This window comes from Rana temporaria, chromosome 5 (assembly GCF_905171775.1).
Source record: "Rana temporaria chromosome 5, aRanTem1.1, whole genome shotgun sequence".
Lineage (NCBI taxonomy): Eukaryota > Metazoa > Chordata > Amphibia > Anura > Ranidae > Rana > Rana temporaria.
The window spans coordinates 312,801,728-312,827,365 of NC_053493.1; the positions used below are offsets into that span (position 1 = coordinate 312,801,728).

The 25,638-nt window shown below is 43.5% G+C and overlaps 1 protein-coding gene across 2 annotated transcripts in view; it reads right to left on the reverse strand.

Annotated features, from left to right (window-relative positions):
* The window catches only part of NOL4 (nucleolar protein 4), a 359,633-nt gene extending 335,629 nt beyond the window's left edge, over positions 1-24,004 (reverse strand). For both annotated transcript variants that reach the window (XM_040354134.1, XM_040354133.1), the window contains exon 1: positions 23,686-24,004. In XM_040354134.1, coding sequence (XP_040210068.1) covers positions 23,686-23,940 — 255 coding nt within the window. In that variant the 5' untranslated portion in view covers positions 23,941-24,004. The remainder of the gene's footprint in view (positions 1-23,685) is intronic.
* Positions 24,005-25,638: the final 1,634 nt, after the last annotated feature.

Below are 25,638 nucleotides of genomic sequence, written 5' to 3' on the forward strand. Positions count from 1 at the left end.
GGCATTAGAATTTAAAGTTACAAAAATACTACATTCCAGAGCTTAGCCTATAGATTATTTTAAACTACAGTACTGTATTAAACTCCATTCATGCCCATGAAGGTCCTTATCACAGGGGTCTTTAATAAATCCTAACTTATGCCCTGGACTTCTCTCTAATCCTTCCAGGTCTCAAAATCTAGAATTACAACTCTGGCCTGATAGCACTATGTTGATTGAGCTTTGGAGGTGGAAGCATCCTAATTCTAAGTAGTAATTGTATCTATTCACCCCTTTGGCTCCGCTTTGAGAACTGACCTTGCCTTTGCCAACCATGACCTTCTACCGTTTGTATCAGATGTCACGTACCTAGCTGGAGGTATATCAGATCATACTGCCCCTACAGGTCTCTTTGAAATTATGTTTGGTTATGCACCCTAATGTATGGAAAACCAGAGGGTATCTGAAACCAACATGGAATTAATTATCAAGCCCCACTTTGATACTTATTGGGTACTCAATGCAGACCCTGCACCTGCAGACCCAGATCCTTTACTTTGTGTGAGATTCATTTAAAGGGTCACTAAAGGAAATTTTTTTTTTAGCTGAAATGACTGTTTACAGGGCATAGAGACATAATAGTTAACTGATTCCTTTTCAAAATGATTAAAAATTGATAAAAAAACAATCATATAATGTGCCTGCAGTGTAGTTTCGTTTTTGCTGTTGTTTGCTGGTTCTCTGATGTACAGAGAGCCACTAGAGGGCAGTCAGCCAATAGAGAGCAGTGATACTTTGTCTAAAACTCCTCAGCACCAATCCAGTTTCGTTTTACACACAGCTCCTTGATTAGTGACCACCGTGAGAAATCTCCCAGTACTGTGGTTATCAGGAAACAGGCAACCAGGAAGTGTCCAAAACAGAGAGGATTTACAGCAACATCAAAGCAAAAACGAACAATGAGGACATGAAACCAGGACTGCAGCAAGGTAAAGGAAGCTATTTAGCTAAAAAAAAAAATTCCTTTAGTGTCCCTTTAAGCAATTATTCATGGGAAATATTTCTCAGCTATTAAAGCAACGAGGAACGCAAACACTTATTGATCGGCTGGAATAGAAGGCAGGAGGGATATTAGAGGTCTGATAACTCCATAAAGAGTACCTGTCACCTTCCCAATGCTAGACCCCAATTGTTAGCCCCCTTCTAAAAGCAATAAAAGGTAAATAAAAAATAAAACAGAATAAAAAACTAAAAATAAAAAGAATGTAAAAAGTAACCCTGTCCGCCAGCCACATACTTATGAATGTCGGGAATGCACATGTATGAAACAAGTGCACAACATATATTGGGTATTGCCATGCACTCAAGCATGAGAGAAATCATCTTGGGTCAGTCATTTACGATTAACTCTAAACTGATGAGCTTTAAAGGCATTAAAGGAGTTGTAAAGGTAAATGTTTTTTCACCTTAATGCATCCTATGCATTAAGGTGAAAAACATCCAATGGTACCGGCCCCCCCGAACCCCCGTTTTACTTACCTGACCCCTCGAAAGTACCGCGCGCGTCCACGTGATCCTCTTCGGTTCCCAGCCTGGCCGTTGATTGGCTAGGCTGGATAGATTGATAGCAGCGCAGCCATTGGCTGGCGCTGCTGTCAATCACAGCGGATGACGCGGACCCCCGTGGGGGCGGGGCCGAGTGATACAGTCGGCGGCTATGCCCGCCGCTGTATCACAGGAGCGCGCTCGCAAAAGCTTTCCACCATGCGAGCTCGCTCGCATGAAGGTGGAAAGCTTTTGCGAGGAGGAGCTGAGACAGCCGCCGAGGGACCCCAGAAGACAGGATTAGGGGACACTCTGTGCAAAACGAGCTGCACAGTGGAGGTAAGTATAACATGTTTGTTATTTAAAAAAAAAAAAAAAGTTTGCCTTTAGTGACCCTTTAAAGTATCGTCTTTTGATAATTTAGGTTACCATCATTGTGTGCATTGCAAACGTTTTGAGGCTCAACATATTTGGCATTTAGTTATTGACACCTTCTAATTTTTCATTTTAAAATTGGGGATTCGATTGTATTTGTGTTGACTAAAATAAAATGTACATTCTTAACTGAAAATAGTGATATGATGCACAGTTATTAATTATCGTGCAACATAACAATTTGCAACCAAGATATTTTGATCCTATGCCGACTTTAGGGTCTCCGCTCTGGCATCTATGTCCCCTATTCAGTGTATTCCACTTAGAGTGCAGGTCAGGCTAGGAGCCCTGTCTACCATATTTGGATTCTAGAGATCCCCTGCTTTCAGAAAATAAATAATGTCATGAGGATTTTAAGTCATTTTCAAGGAAACAAAATGTAAAAATTCTTTTAAACGGGATGCAAGATGTGTTTCGAAAAATATAACCCTCTATAATATCACCCGCATTTTAATAAATATTTTGTGTTTCTAAATCTTTTTTAAATAAAACACAAATCAGTAGATACGCCGTTGTAAGTCCGAATGTGCGCCGTCGTATCTTTAAGCGTATTCTGGAAACCAGATACGCCTGAATTTGGCCAAGATACGACCGACGTAAGTCTCCGGCCTCGTACACACGACCGAGAAACTCGAAGGGCGAAACACATCGTTTTGCTCGTCGAGTTCCTTGTGAAGCCGTCGAGAAACTCGACAAGCCAATTTTCTCCATTCCCGTCAAGGAAATAGAGAACTTGCTCTCTTTTTGGCTCGTCGAGTTTCTCGACAGTTTCCTCGACGAAAATGTACACACGACCGGTTTCCTCATCAAAAAAATATCTTGCCGAGAAACTTGGTCGTGTGTACGAGGCCTCCTACGCCGGCGTCTTGGGTGCATATTTACACTGGCCGCAAGGGACGCTTCCGTTGATTTACGCGTCTAATATGTAAATGAACTAGATACGCCGATTTACGAACGTACGTACGCTCGTCGCGGTAAGCTACGCCGTATACGTAAGACATACGCCGGCGTAAAGATAAAACACCTCTATAGGTGGCGCAGCCCATGCAAGGTATGGACGTCGGAACTGCCGTCGGCTTTTACGTTGTTTACGTAAGTCGTACGTGAATGGGGCTGGGCGTAAGTGAGGTTTCACGTCGTACGCATTGTGACGTCGTATCGTAGGGAGTATTTGCAACGTGATTCTGAGCATGCGCCGTTCGTTCGGCCATGCATTCACATGGGGTCACGATTCATTTGAATACAACACGCCCACTGCCTTGCTACTTTGAATTACGTGGGCTTACGCAGAGCAAGTGCTTTGTGAATACAGTACTTGCCTCGCAACGTTACGCCGGCGTAGCGCATATGAGATGCGCTACGCCTAACTAAAGATGCGCCCGTCTCTGTGAATCTGTCCCTTAGTTATCAAATAAATCTACCATTAGGCACGTTCATTTTTAGCCAGCCCAGCCCTGCAAAGCACGTTCCTTTGTATGTGTCTAGAAGTGGGAGCTTTGCAGAGCAGTGCGCATCTCTGGAGATACAACACTGCCCGTCACGTCTACAGAAACTAGGGGGACACTCTACAATAGTATAAATGGGACACTGTGGATGAATTAGGATCACCGGCCCATATGTTTTCAATAGAAACCGGTCTGCTTCACTTCAGTCCACATGACACGTTATCACAGGTCAGGTACATGAATAGAGTCCCAGCACCAGCCTGCCATCCATTTCCATTCATCCCACAAACATCCAACTCCTCCCTCATATTGCTGGATTTTGCCTCGGGTCTTATCTCCCTTCCCCATGTTTTTTTTTTTTCGCTCTCCACCTTCCACACAGCCCTCATCAACCCTGCAGCAGATTTTCATTCAGCTGCCCCTCCCCCCCTGCCAGCCTTAGGTTTGGTCCCTCTCCTACCTCCCTCTAGCCTGAAAAGCAGGTGGTGGGGGAGCTGTGTCATGCCTCTCAGGCTGGTAGGATTTTAATGAGCTGGGTCACCATGGGATGCCACTTCTTCACAAATAGGGAGCCGTGGCCTCCGCAGCACCTCCAGCCTGTCAAAGAGCAGGCTGACACATTCTTCTGACTGACAGATGTTCTCCTAAGATGTTCTGCAGCAGATGATTTCAATTAGATTCATTTAGATCTGGATTTTAGCATGTGTCGGCTTGCAATACATCGTGTGTGGATGAGGGCTTTGCCATCTCTATTTATAATCAGCATGAAAATGTAGTGGAGATGAGGATTGTTCCTCTGGCAGGGATGGTATAAAAGAGAATGACCAGATCCACAGTAAGGCATGCACCCAATACAGAAAAACCTTGGTTTGAGAGTGTTGTGCAAGACAAGCTAAATTTTGTAATAAATTGTGACTTGATATACAAGCAATGTCTTATTTATTAATTAATTTATTAAAATGCTTATAAAACAACAGCGCAGTCTTGATATAAGAGTAGCGTCGTCATGTGACAACTGAGCATAAAAGAGAGGAGAGGCGCCTCTAAGTGTAGCAATATGGTTACATTTAATGAAGGTACAACATTTAGAAACTCACATGTTTGATGATTAAAAGAGGCACATCTAAGGCCCCATGTACACTGCTGCTGCTAAACGGACGTTCAGAGGCAGTTGGACACTTTTTTCAACTGCCCCTGAACTCAATTAATGTTATCCTATGTGACCATGCACACACTCGTTTATTGACGTTTTTAAGCAGTTACGTTTAGCAGCGTTTCTTTGAAAGCAAAAAAATGAGTTCAGACCCCGAAGATTTCCACGTTTCGGACGCCAAGCACGGCTAAACGTGGTTTAGCAGTGTTTTTTTAGATGTAAACGCTTCTAAACGCAAACGCGGCAAAACACTGCTAAACACGGCATGTAAACGCGGCAAAATGGACGTTTTAAACGTGGGTTACTATCTATCAAGTTAAATTGTTCAGGAGCAGTTGTAAAAATGTCCCAGGGAGCTCAAGTATGCAGGCATCTGGGGTAAAGCTGTCCACATAGACCATCCTCCTCATCGCCATCAACGTTGTCCTTTCCACTCCTGCGCTTCAAGCCTCGCTTTCAGATCCCTCTACTGCAGGGTAGTGTTTCTGGTCACCATTGCAGACTCATAGTGGTGAGAGCCGGCCGCGAGGAGGATGGTCTATGTGGACAGCTTTACCCCGGATGCCTTTATACTTAGATGTGTCTGTATTAATCATCAACCATGTGAGTTTCTAAATGCTGTACCTTCATTAAAGAGGAGGAAGTAAACCCTGATGGGCAAAGATAAAGCATAATGGGCTACTATGCATCGCATAGTAGCCCATTATGTGACACTTACCTGCAGGAGAAGCCCGCAATGTCATCGTCTTCCACGCTGGCAGCGAGCATCCATCTTCAACCTTCTTCTTCCAAAGGCCGCAAACTACGGCTCTCTGACTGTCCGGAGTCACGTGACGTCACTCCAGCGCATGGGCACGGGAGCCGCCTTTCACGCCATGACCCGGCTTGAAATGGCACAGCGTGTCCTTTCAAGACAGGGCATGTGCCATTGAAGTCGTCGCTCGGCGAAATTGCAAATATCTCAGAGACCGTGTAGATCTCTGAGATATTGCAAGCACCTACAGGTAAGCCTTAATCTAGGCTTACCTGTAGGTGTAAGTTGTCCCTGGGGGTTTACTCCCTCTTTAAATGTAATCATATTGCTAAACTTAGAGGCGCCTCTCTTCTCTTTTATACTTTGTAGCTCCTGATGGATTTTGCTTCTAATCCCCTTGTGGAGGCTTCTATTTGTGGATGGACATTTTATGGTTACACAACATTGCTAGAATCTTTTTATATGGACTATAAACTGAAGGACTTATGAATAAATGGTTGTGGAACGAATCATTTGAGTTTTCATTATTTCTTATGTAGAAATTCACTTTGATATACAAGTGCTCTGGATGACAAGCATGTTTCTGGAACGAATTTTGCTCGTAATCCAAGGTTTTACTGTAACTGAAAAAAGTTTTGTTTGCTATCCATAATTAGAGATTACAGATAACAAATAACAACTAATTGGCAAGAAAAAATACAAATGAAAGAAATCTGTTTGGCATGAAAGCACACATCACTCATATAACATACAACTAGAGGCCTTGTCTATAAAAACGGTAAATTGTTCATCATCAATCAGCATGGTACAAATTCTCATTTTCAAGGCCTGGTATGTAGTAGATGGTTCAACAAAGACAGCTCTCATTTGAGCCAATTTCAGTACTTATAGTCTTGGAGTAGTAGATATTCATACACATCGGATGCATCAGCACCCAATCCTCACATGCAACCGAGATCTATTAGACAAACCTCTGTAATTTCTCCTAAAAATGTCCATCTCACAGGTATAACCATCTGTCTGACTCTTGAATGTAAAATAATACTGTCAAACATACGACTCCATCCAGAACAGGCAAATCCAACCTTTTGACCACATTAAAAGAAGAGGAATTGTCTCGGGCCACACATAAAAAACACTAACAATAAAGCCCCATTCACATGTTGCGATTCTGAATCGCTGGGAGATTTGCACAGATCCTGATTCAAAAATCACACTGCAATTGTCACAAAATACACCATGCATGTTTGGGTGCCATGCATTATTAATTAATGGTACAATTCTGCCTCAATTGTAATGTGACAGAATGCTGTGGCAAAATCTAGCGTGAGTCCCTGCATGTGCCACCGGTACTATTGCAAACATGGCATCCCTCCAGAGGTCCCTGCTTCTTTGTGCCGGCCACAGCATGGGTGTTATGCCAAACACGGCATCCCTGGCATCTCTCCAATGGTAAACTATTCAAATTCATATCCGCAAATTTAAAAAATTTGTGTTGGGCCGTATGCAGCCTATGGCCCGCAGATTGGACACCCCTGATCTAGAACTAATATTTGCATGGTTGCTAGCAAGAGGAGTCATATGCTGAGATATGTTACACTCCGGGGGTCTCACAAGAAACATATCCCTGCCAGAAGTCATAGTATCTAACTCCCAGAGACATTAAAAAACCAAGTGGCAGTCACAATTCTGTGATGGATTCTGATTATTGTAGAATACAAGGATAATTAGAGAAGCTAGCTGCTAGAGTGTGACACCACTGTTAGGGGACGCAAACTAAAGATAGCCATAATCTATTTTTTTTTTGAATGTTGGCATTACATTCTGAAAATTTGTTTGTCAGAGCATTCAATGATGTCATCATTGAGTCAACTAATTTAGTTCAAAAGTCCTTAGGCCCTCATGCACATTGGGCATTTAGGCCCAGTTCCTGGGGCTCTGATGTTTAGCTGCAGGCTGAGGGAACATGTGCACCAACCAGTCCTGCTGCAGGCTCTATGTCAAACTCTATGAGAGGCTGACAGCTGCTGTGGCTGGATGGGGCTTAACTGTGCACCTAGCAGTATGAACATTTAGGGCAGTATGAGCCCAGGGATAAATGCTTAGGACACAAAAAATCTGTATTCCCAATATTAGTTCCTGAACACATTATACCATTCTACCCTAAACAGAAATGCCGCTAGGTGCACAGTCCATCCACAGCAGCTGTAAGCCTCTCATAAAGTTTGGCAGACTGCCTGAAGCGGAGTTGGATGGTGCACCGGTGCCCTCCACCCACAGTTAAACCCAAAGCCTCATGCACTGGGTCTTCAATTTTTCTTGTCACTGTGGGCAAAAATGATTGCTGTAGGGTCACCATTAACCAGAAAATCAAACGTTTAGAAAATCAGCAATTTCAAACAAAATTCTAAACCTGTATGAATAATTTATGATGGGTAAATCCAACCACTGGGCTCTCCATGCGATATTTTCATTTGTATATAGATTCAGCCCATGTTGTTGTCTACCAAAAACGGAGACATCATTTAGCGGATATCTGTGCCCACAATTAATCACATAATATACTGAGTGTGAAGCCTCGTACACACGACCGAGGAACTCGACAGGCGAAACACATTGTTTTCCTTGTCGAGTTCCTTGTTAAGCTGTCGAGGAACTCGACAAGGCAAGTTTCTCCATTCCCGTCGAGGAAATAGAGAACTTGCTCTCTTTTTGGCTCATCGAGTTTCTCGACAGTTTCCTCAACGAAAACGACCGGTTTCCTTTGCAAAAAAATATCTCCCAGCAAGTTTATTGCTGGTTTTTGCAGAGAAACTCGGTCGTGTGTACGAGGCCAAAGATGATTAGGGCACTATTTGTTTAAAGCTTTACTTACTATATAGCCCTTCTGTGAAGATTTGCAACTGTGAAGTTCCTCCATCACTGACCAGGCTGACCTGACCTGTTACTGTGTGAGAAGATCCCAGAGGAAATCATTGGAGCTAATACATAGTTTGTGCAGGCAAAGAAAACAGCAACAGCAACCAGCAGCAGCATCTGTGTAACTTTATACACAACCAAGATTATTCAGCTTTATATACAAGCAGGTAAAACATACAATAAAGTACTGCAAAGAGAAATAGAGATGTGCAAAGAAAACCATAGCAACCAAATAAGAATCGGGTTTACTGTAATTGAACCAGTAAGAAATTACTTTTGATTAGTTGCTAAGGCTTCAGGAATATACACACCGTCATTGCATTTTATTTGGCTTTGTACAGCCACTCAAAGAAAGAAGTTGTCATGGGCTGAATATAACTATAGGGCGGTGCTGTCCAATGACATCCTGAGGCCCCGTACACACGGCCGAGGAACTCGACGTGCCAAACACATCGAGTTCCTCGGCCAGTTCAGTCCTGGAGCCGCCGAGGACCTCGGCGGGCCGAGTTCTCCCATAGAACAACGAGGAAATAGAGAACATGTTCTCTATTTCCTCGCCGAGGTCCTCGTCGGCTTCCTCGGCCGAAAGTGTACACACGGCCGGGTTTCTCGGCAGAATTCAGCCAGAAACTCGGTCGGAAGCTGAATTCTGCCAAGGAAACTGGTCGTGTGTACGGGGCCTAACTGGTTTTCCTCCATGGTCAGGATCGGAACTGTATTCAAGATAATCCCACAGAGTAAAAGTTTGGGGTATTTTATAAAAATGTAGGGCTACAAAAGACAACCCACTGACCCCTAACTAGTGAATACCATTAGACACAATGCTAAAGCAATATGCTGCCTCAACAGACATCCTATGGCCAACGGAAAATGTAATTCAGTTTCTAAAAGTATCTACTGTATGTTTTGTTAGCTTGTCTGTTATTGAAATAGTTCTAAATTGTTTTTCATACTTTACCACAAACATTTTCATAAGGCTTATTCAGAGACAAAGAGCGAAGCAGAAAAATGGTAACCAATCAAAATATATCTTTCATTGACTGGACTTCATCTGATTAATTACAATTGGGTTGATTTACTAAAATTGGAGAGTGCAAAATCTGATGAAGCTGTGCATGGTAGCCAATCAGCTTCTAACTTCAGCTAGTCCAATTATGAATTGCCCAAAAAACTGGAAGCTGATTGGTTTCTGTACAGCTGCAAAAGATTTTGCACATTCCAGTTTTAGTAAATCAACCGCCACTTTGTGCTTGAACGTAGATCTGTAGAGAAGCGTCCAACGAGGGGTCCACATTTGCGCCTTATATGAATAAGAACCTTATATGAATAAGCACATCTGGGGGAGAGGTGGAAGACTCCCTTTCCTAGATATGCTCATTTATATAAAGGTGCAAATTTGTGTACCTTATGCGCCAAAAGTGTATAATTTTATAACAGAATTGAACTTCCTTTTTGCCCCCCTGGAGATGTTGAGCTGTAGAGATTTCTACTTGCCACCGACATCCAGTCGGGAAGCTGTGGCCAGCTCATTTTTCTAAGCAATACATTTTTAATATAGGTCTCTCAATGGGATGGCTGCTTAGGCAATTATAGATTACAACTTTTCAGTAGAGTCTAAAGGAAATAATAATGATGATGTTAATATAAATAATGATACAAAATAGCCCAGCTCCAATAAACCACACTACTTTGTACTTATGGACAGCATAGAATCCATCATAACAGTCAATAAATACCATCCATAGTGCTACCTTATGTCAAAGTAAACACCAAGCTTGCACCATTATGACTAATTAGAGAAAGAGTGGATGCGCCTGCTGCCATTTCCAAAGATACAGGACTACAAATAGAGTTTCCTTGACTAATGGCCCGTACACACGATCAAAAAATCGTACGACAGATCGTCTGTTTGTATGCTAGACTCATATGGAAAATTAAGAGTTTACTAAAGTGATGGAAATTCTTGTACAATAGAATACAAATTCTGAAGTGATGTAATGTGTTGTATTGTATTTGTATTGTATTTTTAAATGACAACTGTATATATTTATCGAAAACTGTACAATCTGGTATCGTATGAGAAAAATCTTCATGCTTGTCCCATCGGATAATATCGGATGAACTGTTGTGATCGGCTCTCAAAAGGACTGTACCGACAATGAGATTATCGCTCAATCTCTTTAAAAGCAGTATTTTTCGTAGGATTTTTAGATTGTGTGTACAGGCCATTAAAAGATATTAGTTAAACAAGTTAATGTCAAGATGGAGTGCTTTACCTAAAGTGTTACTAAACCTGCAACAGTAAAATCAGGGTGTATATGCAGTAAAGCATGCTTGTTATACTCACTGGGGAACCTAAGGGGTTAATCCTCTCATTGTGTAAAAAGGCTGTTTGATCCTCTCCTCCTTCAACTGCCCCCCAATATATTTCCTGATAATACAGAGCCAGGGGACAGGCTGCACGTGCTCAGTTTGGTGTGTATTGCTAGAGAGTTTTATTTCTTGGGAGGATGCATGTGATCAGCACAGGGCCAATCAGCACTGTACAGATAGGACAGTCAATACAGAACTCTAACAAGCTTTAACCAGACACATATAGAAGTCACAAGACTTCTCTAATTGCTGACAAGAAAAAGTATTTAGCAGTTCATATTTACTAAAATAATTACATTTCCGTGTTCTGTGTAATGTGGGAGACCAGATATAGTGAATGCAGGGTCCTAGGTTTAGTAACACTTTAAGTGTGCCACTCAAAACCTGCCATAGACGTTTTAGGACAACAATGTCCCTTTGTTTTGTCTGTAGGAGTATATGGAGAACATAGTCCAGATAGGAGAAACAATGTAGCTCACTACAATATTATCAGAACAAGAAGGGAATAGAAATCTCCCAAATCAAAACACAGACTTCAATATAAACCTGACAGAGGACCTAATCCTTTCCCAATCTATTTAAAACTGAACATAAAACTGTAAGACCTCATGTACATTGACGTTTCCAGGCATAAGACCTACTTAGTAGTTTGCAGGCCTGAAATAAGTCTTGTGTACAATTCTCTGCACCGGAGATGCTGCAGGTAGGGCATACACCATGTACGTGCAAATGGTGATGCCTCTGTGCATGTGCAGGTAAACAAAGATGCATATACAGTGAGGGACAACAGTATTTGATCCCCTGCTGATATTGTACATTTGCCCACTGAAAAGAAATGATCAGTCTATAATTTTACTGTTAGGTTTATTTTAACAGTGAGAGACCGAACAACAACAAAAATATTCAGAACAATGCATTTCAAAAACTTTTTAAATTGATTTGCATTTTAATGAGTGAAATAAGTATTTTATCCCCTATTAATCAGCAAGATTTCTGATTCCCACATGTCTTCTATACAGGTAACCAGCTAAGATTAGGAGCACTCCCTTAAAGGGAGTGCTCTTAATCTCAGCTGGTTTCCTGTATAAAAGACACCTGTCCGCAGAAGGAATCAATCAGATTCCAACCTCTGCACCATGGCCAAGACCAAAGAGCTGTCCAAGGATGTCAGGTACAAGATTTTAGACCTACACAAGGCTGGAATGGGCTACAAGACCATCGCCAAGCAACTTGGTGAGAGGGTGACAACAGTCTGTATCGTTATACGCTAATGGAAAAAAAACTGTTAAGCTCCTCTGGTCTGGGGCTCCATGCAAGATTTCGTCTCGTGGAGTTTCAATGATCACAAGAATGGTAAGGCCCAGAACTACGCAGGAAAATCTTGTCAGTGATCTCAAGGCAGCTGGCACCATAGTCACCAAGGAAACAATTGGAAACACACTACGCCGTGAACATCTGATTGATTCAGAGGAGAACTGGGTAAAAGTGTTGTGGTCAGATAAGACCAAAATCAAGCTCTTTGCCATCAACTGAACATGTTTGGAGGAGTAGGAATGCTGCCTATGACCCCAAGAACACCATCCCCACCATCAAACATGGAGGTGGAAACATTATGCTTTGGGGGGACAGGACATGTACCATCAAATCTTGGGTGAGAACCTCCTTCCCTCAGCCAGGACATTAAAAATAGGTCGTGGATGGGTATTCCAGCATGACAATGACCCAAAAGACACACAGCCAAGGCAACAAGGGAGTGGCTCAAGAAGAAGCATATTAAGGTCCTGGAGTGGTCTAGCCAGTCTGCAGACCTTAATCCCATAAAAAATATTTGGAGGGAGCTGAAGGTTCAAGTTACCAAATGTCAGCCTCAAAACCTAAATGACTTGGAGAGGATCTGCAAAGAGGAGTGGGACAAAATCCCTCCTGAAATGTGTGCAAACCTGGTGGCCAACTACAAGAAATGTCTGACCTCTGTAAATACCAACAAGGGTTTGGCCTCCAAATACCAAGACGTGTTTTGGGAAGGGGTCAAATACTTATTTCACTTATTAAAATGCAAATCAATTTATAATATTTTTGAAATGTGTTTTTCTGGATATTTTTATTCTTATTCTGTCACTCACTATTAAAATAAACCTACCCTTAAAATGATAGACTGATCATTTCTTTGTCAGTGGGTAAACGGGCAAAATCAGCAGGGGATCAAATACTTTTTTCCCCTCACTGTAGGACATATTACCCAAGTGCATAAGTTTGAAGTTACACTTTCAACACTACGACAACGCTGAAATAGAAACTGAAATATTATGCGGGCTCTTTCAGGCGTCCATATATACCTTATCTTCAACACCATGAAGCTCCCAAATTTTGGTATGCTAATCCCCACTTTTGCAAAGGCTGACCCAACCTCTCAAGCTACCTTCAATTTCTTATTGGTTATTCCAGTGATTGGAAGCCTCAATCTCCATTAGGGGGATGCAGCAAGAGGGAGTGCAAAGGCCAGCCCTCAACTTTTGGCACTAGGCGAGATTGTCCTATCAGGATGCCTCCAATAGTACAGCTGCTACTTTACTGTATAACAATAAAGGATTGGAGTAAGCACATTTCAGTAATAATGGATATCAATAATACAAATAAGCATCCAAACTGCCCTAGGTCTGTCAATATTTTAGGTCTGTTAATATTCTAAGTCTGCTAATATCCTAAAAAAAATAAAGGAGAAGTAAGACCAGAGCTTTTTTGGCCATACTTCTATGGCTCACAGGAGTACAGTTCGTTCTCACTCGTGTGATCCATTTTCAGTCAACAGCAGGCTTCAGCCCGTTGTCGACTGATGTAACAGAGTCACTCCAGGCTCTGAAAATATCTGACCATATGGTCGGGATCCACCCAGAAACCTGGATCAGCAGTATCTGACTCAGCCTCTCAGTGACCTGCCGAAAGCCTGAGCCAACCCCTTCCACCCCCTCCCCAGCCAAGTGCCCCAGTGAGCACTGGAGAGGGGAGCAGAGAGCTGCTAACTGACAGTCCTGGCTCTCTGCTCAGAGCGGAGGGGATAAGTGAGCAATTAGCGGTGTTTGATTGCTCAGTTATCACTGCAGTGCCTGCGGGGGGTGGATGCAACATTAGATCTCTGCTGCATCTACCTAGGTAAGTACTATAAATGTTTTTTTTTTTAATCCAGAACTCTTTTAAATCTGACCTATAGGTTCAACAAATATTGTCTAAATACAGAAGCCATGTGTATTTTTACTTAATCGTACAGTGCTTTGTGTATTGCTTTCCACATCTGTGCAGTAATAAAAACCAGTCAGTGTTGCTCTCTCCCTCTCTCTCTCCCTGTGCAGGGTGACTGGTCTTGAAATTATCCCCTCCTGTAGGTTTCTGCAGGCAGTCTGTAGTGAGTGGGCTGCTGGGTCCCTCCCATAGCTCTACTCTATGAAGTCATGATGTCACTGCTCACTGCTACAAGGTAATAACTAGGTTTGCAAATTCATCTGGTACACACAAAATGGATTTATAATCCTTTGTGGCTATGTGAGGCTATATAACATAAACTGCAAGTGGACTTTTGCACCCAAGATACACAGCTGCCACTGGCTTACACCACTACTTGCGTAAATGCGTAACCCTATATAGGTTTACAACCCGAGACGCAGACAGTCTACATACAGAGATGTTTGACTTTATGCATGGGTGGGACATAAACCTGCATTACAGGTATTCATTAATATAGTTCGCTGTATGGGACAGCGGTTTATGCCAGGCGCAGGACTGTTCGTGCTATATGGCCTTATGCACCCACGTGCTTCAATGTAATATGTATAGATCGATGGCGCAAAAACCAGGAGAGCACAGTCAACAATAAAAAATAAAAAAGTGCATACATCATATGGTCCATGTCAATAAAAATTGAAAAATAAATGAATAAAATAAGTCAAATGGATCAATAATCCAATTTTAAGTCCAATAGCACAATAGTGGCAGCAAAATCCGGAGTTAGAAGCAGACTCTGAAAGATATGTATAAAAAAGAGAAAATGCGCCAACCTAAGTGCAGTAAGTAGGTATTTAATTAAAGCAATTTGCACAGTAAAAGAGGCTACTCACAAAACCAGTATAAATACAGGCATGTTATGGAGGAGACGGCTGGTCCGATGTCACAACTCGTAGTCAGCAATGCAACAGGCTGGTCTCTTATCCTAGTCCCCCGGGTGATGTAAATAAAGGTCCTAGATGTTTGGTAGCCTTAGGGGAACCCCACAGAGAACGGGAGCCGTAGATGCTGCACCAGAAGCGGCGTGCGTTCCAGCGTGGAACGCAGCGTATCGTCGTATAACCGGAAGTGACGTAGGGGCTTCGGACAGCCAATGGGATGACGCGTTTCTCAGCCTCCGCTGGTTCATCAGACCCACGTGCTTCAAGCCTAAGATGTGCAAGTCCTACAAGATGCACCCCAACCCAGATATTCTCTGTTGGATCTCTATCCAAATAGAAAGCAGAGCCCAGAATAACAAAGTGTGTAAGCTCTAATGAGCAGGGCCCTCCATTTCCTTCTTTATTGGATTGGATTGTAACTGTACTGTCGGCGCTATATAACTCCTGTATAATAATAATAATAATAATAAAAGATGTGACTCCTGACTAGTCCTTAATTGCAGTAAGTTACAGTGATTGCATTGTATGTATAGCAGCAATGTGCAGTAATCCACGGCAACTAACATTTTTTTCTATTCCAAGTTTACCAAACTGCAATATCATTTCTCTTTATAAACTTGTGAACTGCTGATTTTATCAGACAGAATCCCAATAAATCCAATTGTATCTACAAGCATAAATTAGTCCTTTAAATTAAAAACTGTGTGTTTCCCATAGCAACAAATAAGATGCTTACATTCCTTACCTGCTGTAGAAAAAAAAAGATAATTTGAGGCAGGGTTCACACTAGTGCGAATTGGATGTGGGTTCAATTCGCATGACAGGAGATTGTGACCGGCTGTTAATTATTATTATACAGGATTTATATAGCACCAACAGTTTACGCAGTGCTTTACAATACAAAAGGGAGACAAAACAGTTATAATACAATAAAATACAAGAGGATTAAGAGGTCCCTGCTCAGAAGAGCTTACAATCTAATAGTGGAAGCGGTTCACACATCTCTGGGCGGGCTGTGCGTCTTTGGCTCCGTTTCAGGTCCGATTTGTCCCTGAAATGGAGAACAGGGATGCACCGGACCCCTGCTGTCAGTCGCATCCATCTGCAGTGGGAACCCAGCCTAAATCTGAGTGAAGGTTCCCAAGGCCAACACACACATTTCTCCACAAGGTCCATCTTTTACATATTCATGTACAAATACAAGTATGAAAACAATTTACACCTCACGGGGTTCCCTTCAGGCCTATAACTCCAGCACTCTTAACACTTCTCTCCTCATCCCACCTGTACTGTTATCAGCTCTCAGCAATATCCACTGGAAGCCAGGAGGCTAAGAATTGGAGGAATAAAATCCTTCTCACCTGACGTCAGGTTCCTGATGATTTTTTTTTAAAAGCCAGCAGCTACAAATACGGCAGCTGCTGACTTTTAAAAAATGGACACTTACCTGTCCAGTGCGCCCGCGATGTCAGCAGCCGAGGCTGAGCAATCGCTCGGTCCTCGGCTGCTTCCGCCGCCATCCTCGGTGAGGGAATCAGGAAGTGAAGCCTTGCGGTTTCACTGCCCGATTCCCTACTGCGCATGCGCGAGGATCGCGGCGCGCCGTCACTAGTCCCCGCTCTCTCCTGGGAACAGTGTTTCCCAGAAGACAGCGGGGAGGGGGGGGTGACATCACAGGCTGGATTTCCCGCGGGGATCCGAACCAGGAAGTGGTGCAAATACCTGTCTCTGACAGGTATCTGCACCCCCCCCCCCCTGAAAGGTGCCAAATGTGACACCGGAGGGGGGGGGGATCCAAAAAGCGAAGGTTCACTTTTTGTATGAACCTCCGCTTTAATGTGGGCTGAATTTTGTCCCAAAGGGGTTTATTGACAAAAGGACAGATTTCTATAAGTTATCATTTTTCTAAACAAACCTGTCAAATTTTTAAATTTTTTTTTTAAAAAGGTGAAAATACTTATAATACGTCTCTTTTGCATGGTCTGCCCTTTTTTGCTACATAAACTTCCCAGAGAACTTGCACCACCCTGCACCTGCCTCATTTCTAGGTTAGGTGTAGATGTTCGGATTGCTTGTCAGAGATGTTCGACAGGCAGTGAGAGGGCAATATAAAGTGAATGCCACACCAATGTACAACAACAGTGTGCGTGGCACAGTGACGGCACGTGCCCATTTGCTTGAGAGGGTCGTGTTCAGTGGAGCTATTGCGGGGAGTTTTTACCACCACTTAACAGTGAATCCTACGGGCCTTTAGGGATATGCTGAAGATCTTTTTCACACTTGCCATTTTCTCAGCATTTGACCTTATTTCCAATTTTTACAATCTACTTTAGCATGGTAACGTAAATAAATAAAATAATGGTATTTAGTGCCAAAGTACAAAGTAAAAGCAAATATTTTGCTGATGTTTATAAACAGGCACCTTAGGGTTTCCAAATGTAGTTAAACAATAAAAAAAAATTTAAAGACCTCTATGCCAATAGCTACCGTATTTATCGGCGTATACCACGCACTTTTTTGCCCTGAAAATCAGGGCAAAATTGCGGGTGCGCGATATACGCCGATACCTGCTTCCCGCGCTGTGTTTGAACCACTGCGCCGACATATACCGAGCGCAGTACATCCGGGTATAGTCGGGCAGGCTCGGCTCCTCTCGCAGTCACGTCCTGTGCGTCCTTTACGCGAGAGGAGCCGAGCCTGCCCGACTATACCCGAGTGTACTGACGGTATATGTCGGCGGAGTGGTTCAAACACAGCGCGGGAAACGGGAATCGAGCAGGGAGGCCACCACGATGACCGCAGAAGGACGCCGGACCGGACAAGGCCGCTGATGGACGACGGGCTAGATACCGACGAGGGGCATCCAAACTGTAAGTATTTTTTTTCCCAGGAATTTTTATTTAAGTTCGGGGGTGCGCGCTATACGCCGGGGCGCGTTATAGCAAGATAAATACGGTACATATAAAACTAGAACTCTATAGACTGTCAAAAAATGTGCTGAAGGTACACTCTGCAGAGCTCAGTGAGGAGAACTCTGAAAGCTGAATGGAGGGAAGAGACACCCCCCCCCCCCCCCTTCGAACAGCACACAGGAACAGAACTTAGGCTGACGATCAGCTGGAGATCCCTCCCCTGTCACCACTTTCTCTGGGTGTCAGGAAAACTTCTCAGAAGTGCTTCATGCTTATAGCAGGGGAACAAGCAGCAGACAGAAATGACACCTAGTGCTCTTAATTGAGACAAGTACACACTAGGGCTATGCTTTGTTCATATTTCATGTACAACCACTTTAAGCTTTGTCAATAAAATCTGGACACTGATTGGTTTCTACGCAGAGCTGCACCACATTTTGCATGCTCCAGTTGTAGTAAATGACCCCCTTTGTCCCATTTGGGGAAACTTTCTCTCCAGTCCAGTCAGACCTGAAGAACAACAAAGCCCTGACTAAAAATGTAACACTTCCCTACTCTATCCAACAAGAGGAAGGAAATTTGTGCCTAGAATGTCAATTAATATATTTACATCTGAACTCCGGGCAGATACCAAATGACAATTAAATGTAACTTTTTTTTATCATTAAATATGTATGTTTAAACACAAGCAGTGAACTTGAACTTGACCTGGTATCAGCTTTTCACAGTCCTTGTACAGCAGGCCTGAATGTGAAAGGAAGAAGCAGCGCAAGGAGCCAATCAGTGCTAACAAGAAGCATACTGATAGCAGGAGAAAGCGGAGTGATAGCGATGAGCAGATTTCTGGGCTGCTTCTCCTTTTTCACTGTCCAGTCACAGGCAAAGACAGGTCCAGGGTGACCTGGGCTCAGAGAAAGTAGGTTGAATGATGCTGGCCATCACACTGAGGACATCTAGTGGCAGCAAAAAGAAGAAATTTAATTTGAATTTAAGGTAAACAATGCAGCTAATGCTGGAGATCAGCTTTAAATTTTCTTTTTTATTCTAGACTAAAATGATGGTAAAAATAAAGGGTTGAACCACACATGGCATGTCCGTCTTATAAGGCATCTGGAACGTGTGCTGATTGCAATGTGCAGGAGTAAACAGAAGGTGGAACAGAGATACAGTCCAATGATAGAGAATCCCTGGCACAAAAGCTCATACAATGTTGTCAGAGGGTGCCAGGCACCCAAGAAACTGCAAGAAGGTTTACAGTAAAGGGGGTGGGTTACGAATCAGACTCTCTACAGATCTGGAGGAGGCATGGACACAATGAAAATAGAGCCTGCCTTGAAACACACGCCAAAGACAATCACAATGTGACCAGAGCGAAGGCATAGGCGCGGAAATGGCCTTGATTCCCAGAGATAGTCCCGGGTTTGGAAGATTTGTCTCTTTTCTGTCCCTGGAAATGTCCTTGGATTTGAACATTCTTCCAATGGACAATATGTTCTATTTCTAAACAGTACAATCTATTTATTATCCTGTTTTTTAAATATTAAAACATTACTGAAAAAGTATAAAATATTTATATTACATAAATAGCATTATTATTATTAAATATTATATACATATTTTATTATTAATAATAACAATACACACATTATATAATACTACATGAATATTATTATATAAATATTTGTATCATTATTATTAACTGCTTGCCGACCAGCCGCCGCAGTTATACAGCGGCAGGTCGGCTCTGCTGGGCGAGATCACGTAGCTATACGTCATCTCTCCCAGCAGCCAATAGGGGCGCATGCCCGCCCCCCGCTGATCCCGGCAAGCGTGCCCGGCGGGCGCGATCGCTGCCGGGTACCTGCGATCGCTCGTTACAGAGCGAGAACCGGGAGCTGTGTGTGTAAACTCACAGCTCCTGGTCCTGTCAGGGGGAGAAATGCCTGACCGTCTGTTCATACAATGTATAAACAGCGATCAGTCATTTCCCCCAGTCAGTCCCACCCCCCCTTCAGTTAGAACACACATAGGGAACATACTTAACCCTTTCCTCGCCCCCTAGTGTTAACCCCTTCCCTGCCAGTGGCATTTTTATAGTAATCAATGCATTTTTATAACACTGATCGCTATAAAAATGCCAATGGTCCCAAAAATGTGTCAAAAGTGTCCAAAGTGTCCGCCATAATGTCGCAGTACCAAAAAAAAAAAAAACGCTGATCGCCACCATTAATAGTAAAAAAAAAAAAATATTAATAAAAATGCCATAAAACTATCCCCTATTTTGTAAACGCTATAACTTTTGCGCAAACCAATCAATAAACTCTTATTGCGATTTTTTTATGAAAAATATGTAGAAGAATACGTATCGTCCTAAACTGAGGAAAAAAATTGTTTTTTTATATATTTTTGGGGATATTTATTACAGCAAAAAATGTTCATTTTTTTTCCAAAATTGTCGCTCTATTTTTGTTTATAGCGCAAAAAATAAAAACCACAGAGGTGATCAAATACCACCAAAAGAAATCTCTATTTGTGGGAAAAAAAGGACGCCAATTTTGTTCGGGAGCCACGTCGCACGACCGCGCAATTGTCAGTTAAAGCGACGCAGTGCCGAATCGCAAAAAGTGGCCTGGTCATTAACCAGCAATATGGTCCGGGGCTGAAGTGGTTAAACATTAAATCAATATTATTATTGTTTTACTGATAATTACAATTAATATTAAAAAGTGTATTTAAATAATAAAAAATGGGAGTGCACCGATGACTGTCCTCTAAGACAGTGGCTCTCAACCCTGTCCTCAGGTACCCCCAGCAGGCCATGTTTTCAGGTTTTCCTTTATCTTGCACAGGTGCTTTAAACCAGAGTATGGCTTGGTATTTTGGACAGCGATTTTATCTAAGAGAAATTCCCAAAACAAGGCCTGTTGGGGGTACTTGCGGACTGAGGTTGACAACCACTCTGAGGCCCCGTACACACGGCCGAGGAACTCGACGTGCCAAACACATCGAGTTCCTCGGCCAGTTCAGCCCTGAAGCCGCCGAGGACCTCGGCGGGCCGAGAGCTCCCATAGAACAACGAGGAAATAGAGAACATGTTCTCTATTTCCTCGCCGAGGTCCTTGTCGGCTTCCTCGGCCGAAAGTGTACACACGGCCGGGTTTCTCGGCAGAATTCAGCCAGAAACTCGGTCGGAAGCTGAATTCTGCCGAGGAAACTGGTCGTGTGTACGGGGCCTAAGACATGCTTGGTAAATCTGCTTCTGCAGAAAAGCTGCCCTGGAAATGATTTTAAAATGTTGTCAACAAATGTGCCACTGAACAGTGTAGTCCTATGTATGAGTACATGTGATAACCGCATTATCGTAGAAGCCAGATGATTTCTTTACGTTGTTCAGGAATCAAAGGTAGAACGTTATTTTAGCCTAAACGTAATATGAATTCACCGTTTACTACAACTCACTCTAGGGACTTCTCTGCCTGCCAAAATAAACAAAGGGAGAGCACAGCCACCAGCATCAGTGACAGGGAACTGCCATGTCATGCTGTGATGATGTCACAGCCCTGTACCAGTCCTTGTCACCAAGGAATGGATGACAGCTAAACAGTTCCTTCTTCAAATCTGGAGGCCGGTGGGGCTAAAGACATAAGAAACCTACTTTACTTGTCACAATGTCACCCACGACATGAAGACAGAACACTGAATTCCTCACTGAGTCTATCCTCACACGTGAAGTTAATAATCCTATCTGCATACAACTGAATGGTGTCTATACCCACACATAGGAACCTGAATAGCCAATAGAATGCATTCTACAGAAGTCACAGTGTAGGAAACCTCAGTGCTGCTCCTACTATACGTTCTAGGATTACATTCCACTTTCAGGACCATCAAAGTACAACATACTGTATATCAAGATCCCTGTATCAGGACATAGAATAATAATCACAGCCTGTGCACAAAATGATCAACCTATATACTTCATATGAAGCAGAATGGTATATCTCATCATACAGGACATACAACAAGCTAAATGTAAGAGAACCCACTAGTGACTGTTTTCCACACACAAAATGATAAGAAGCACATAAAGTAGAGTGCAAGCTCTTGGGGTCATTCACCTTTTAGGTATCATATACACTTCTCTCCAAAAGCTATTTAAGGCAAAATGATGTATCAATGTTTTATCAGTAATCAAGATTAAAATATAATGTAAAATTACAGCAGATTGTTCTTCTCTTGATTGTGTGTGTATTGCCCATTGGAACATGCATAGATAGTAAGCTCCTGGGATCATTCACTATGAGTCACGTTTTTGGTATCGCATACACATCTCTCGGGAAGTCAGAGCAAAATAATGCATCAATGTTTTTTTTTTATATATATCCAGAGTTAACATACAAGTCAAATTGTAGCAGATTTTTGATTCTTCCATGGTTGTGTGTCACTAAAAATTAAATAATAATAATATTTATATATACATACGCAAAACGTAGTATCTGTTTGACTTGCTCTTACTTAAATGTTGCCAACAGATAAGATACACCCAATCCCCCATGCAAAATGATGATATATGGATTTGTGTATGACATAAAGTAGATTGTAAGCTCTTGAGGCCATTCATTATGAGTCACATGTTTGGAATCACACTTCTCTCAGGAAGTTAGAGCAGAATGTTGCATCAATGTTCTTTTTTAATACTCAGCGTTAACATATAAGTCAAAGTATAACAGATTGTAGATCCTTCTATGTGTATGCCTCACTAATATACATTTAAAGAAAAAACTATATATATATACATACATACATACACACACACACACACACACATACATACACACACAATGTAGTATCTGTTGGATTTGCTCCTACTTAAATGCTGCGAATATATAAGATTGTCCCATGCAGAATGATGATATATGATCAGTGACATAAAGTAGATTGTATCACATACACTCCTCTCAGGAAGTTAGAGCAGAATGTTGCATTAATGTTCTTTTTTAATACCCAGAGATAACATATAAGTCAAATTATAGCAGATTGTAGATCCTTCTATGTGTGTGCCTCATACTAACATCTATATATATATATATATACACAATATACAATGTAGTATCTGTTGGATTTGCTCTTACTCCAATGCTGCCAATAGATAAGATTGCCCCATGCAGAATGAGGATATATGATCAATGACATAAAGTAGATTGTAAGCTCTTGGGGCTATTCATTCATTAAGAGTCAAATGTTTGGTATCACATGCTCTTCTCTCAGGAAGGAGCAGAATGATGTATCAATGTTTCTATGTAGCAAATGACAGCAGAATGTGCAGTATATATATATATATATATTACATGGTAGTATGTGTTTCCCTGTATCCTGTGTGTTTGTGATGTGTGAAGATATATATAAATATTTAGTAGTATGTTTCCCTGTATCCTGTGTGTGATTATATATAGATAGAGATGTATATGTCTATAGATCTATGTGTAGTAGCGGGTATTATGTTGGTCTTGCATGTTGCCTGTGGAACATGTGAGACTCGGAGTGTGGTAGGAGAAGAGAGGTAAGTGTATGTCCATGTTGCCATGGCAGCCCTAGTAGTGGAATGGAAGGGGCCCTCTGGCTCTCCTCCTACTTGTGGCTCCTGTGAGGTTGCTGCTGATCGGAGCTTTGTCCTGTGTGCTGCTCGGCAGGCCGCCTGACTCCTTCCCAGCGATCTGCCTGGCAGCAGCCTGATCATCACACACAGAGCCCCATGCACTGTACACGATAAGTCGGGCCCCAACCCATCCGACATGAGAGTGATCACCCCCCTTCCCCTGTAGAAGTGTATAGAAGTGCGGTGCGCCCACAATGCCCATCATCAGGTCATGTCATCTGGTGGTGCCATGGCCCTGTGTGTGTGGATGACAATGGGCAGGGATGGTAGAGGGCAGAGAGAGAGAGAGGGGGGGGAACAAAGGAAGGGATGGGGGAGAGGTGCAGTACAAAGCCCCGCCACCTCTCCGGTACTCACCGAGCTCTTTACCGGGACGTAGAGCACCTGCTTGTCCCCGGGGAGGAGGTCCCCCGCTTGGCCCAGCTGGAAGCCTTTGGACTTGACCCAGAATTTGAATTTGGCGTTGTCGGTGGAGCTGGACTCGGACCCGTTGAGCAGCTGGACGATCCGCTCGTATTTCTTGCGGGTCACCGTCTTGGTCTTGCCGGAGTCCCCATAAGTCCTGAGACACCAGTCCTGGAAGTGGCGGTACATGTCCCGGTCGCTGTCCATGGTCCCGGTGCACCTGTCAGCTCATGCAGGGCGGGCGAGCGGAGGGGTCCCGGGGAGGGAGGAGGAGGATGGGGGGGGGGATATCTCAGGATGGGGGGGGGGTCGTCTTCTCAGGATGGGGGGGGTCTCAGGGATGAGGGGGGGGATATCTCAGGATGGGGGGGATTTTCTCAGGGATGAGGGGGGATATCTTAGGATGGGGGGTCTCAGGGATGCGGGGAGTCTCCGATGGTTTTGTTGTCCTTCTACGTGCCTGGGCTCCGGCTGGGCGGGCTGGGCTGTCCCGGGGGCTGGAGAGGCGGCTACCGGGCTGGGAGAAGGATCATAACCGGTCTCTCTGCTCCTATGGGGGGAGGAAACTTGCTATTCTACCCCGGAGACCATCAACTTGTCCCGGGCATCGCCGGTGCTGGAGATCTGTCTGCTGGAGATGACGGGTCCGGGGCTCCTCTCCTCCGGCGGCGGTACTATTGTTCCCGGCTGGGATGATGAGACTCCCCCCTCCTGATCACTGGGGCACACAGCTAAACCGTACAGCCCGATCCAGATACTCTCCCGGGTCCGGTGTTAGTGATCAGAGCCCCGCCGGTATCCTGCTCCCTGGATCAGTGCAGACGTCTCTGTGGCTCTGTCCCCGGTGTCTACTGAGCGCTATAGCGGCGGCTGGAGCCGGCCCGGGACTGACAGCTCACACTTCTGCCGTCTTTAAATGGCTGCTCGCCGCTTTGCAGGGGGACGCCTGCCACCTGCTGGACACAGGGAGCGGAGCAGTCAGAGGGAAGAGCGCAGCTATTACTCCATATTATACATCATTCCCCGGCATGTCCCATACACAGGAGGATCCCTTCACACATAGCATCAGCAGTGGCGGCTGGTGCTCAAACATTTTTTTTGGGGGGGGGGGGGGGCGCAAACAAACTGAAAAAAAAAACATCAATTGCAGCCACTGTGCCCATCAAACGCAGTCACTGTGCCCATCAAGCGCAGCCACAGTACCCATAAATTGCCGCCACTGTGCCATCAAACGCAGCTACTGTACCCATCAATTGCTGCCAGTGTGCCCATAAATTGCCTCCACTGTACCCATCAATTGCCGCCACTGTGCCCCATCAATTTCCGCCACTGTGCCCCATCAATTACTGCCAGTGTGCCTCCCCCTCCCCGCCACTATCTCGGGTCACGGTGATGTCCTCCACGCTCCGAGTCCTCGATGTCTTCTCCTACCCTCTGCTATGATTGGATGCCTGATAGGTCTGGTTACCTGTCACCTGAGAACCTGATTGGCTGAGAGGCGGGTCAGTGTTAGGAAAACGATTTATTCGCTTCCCTAACACAACACTGAGTAAACAGAGAACGCACAGCATTGCGCCCACTGTTTACCCCCGTCTCCCCCTCATTTCTCTCTCATATTCTGCTTCATTTTCATTTCCTCTTCTTATTTCTTCTGATTTTCATTTTTATATATTCTTTCATTCCTTCCCGAGAGCCGAAATTCGTCCCATTTTTGCCATATTACTGGCATTTGACTATTTATGTATCCTTCTTCTCTTATCTGTTTTTCCATATATTGTATTAAGTTCATTTTACATATCCAGTCTGCTATATTTGGGCTTTTATTTTCTCTCCAATTGTGAGCTATTATTGTTATAGCTGCCGCTGTTATGTAATGAAACATATCCTTCTAGATAGTCTTTATAG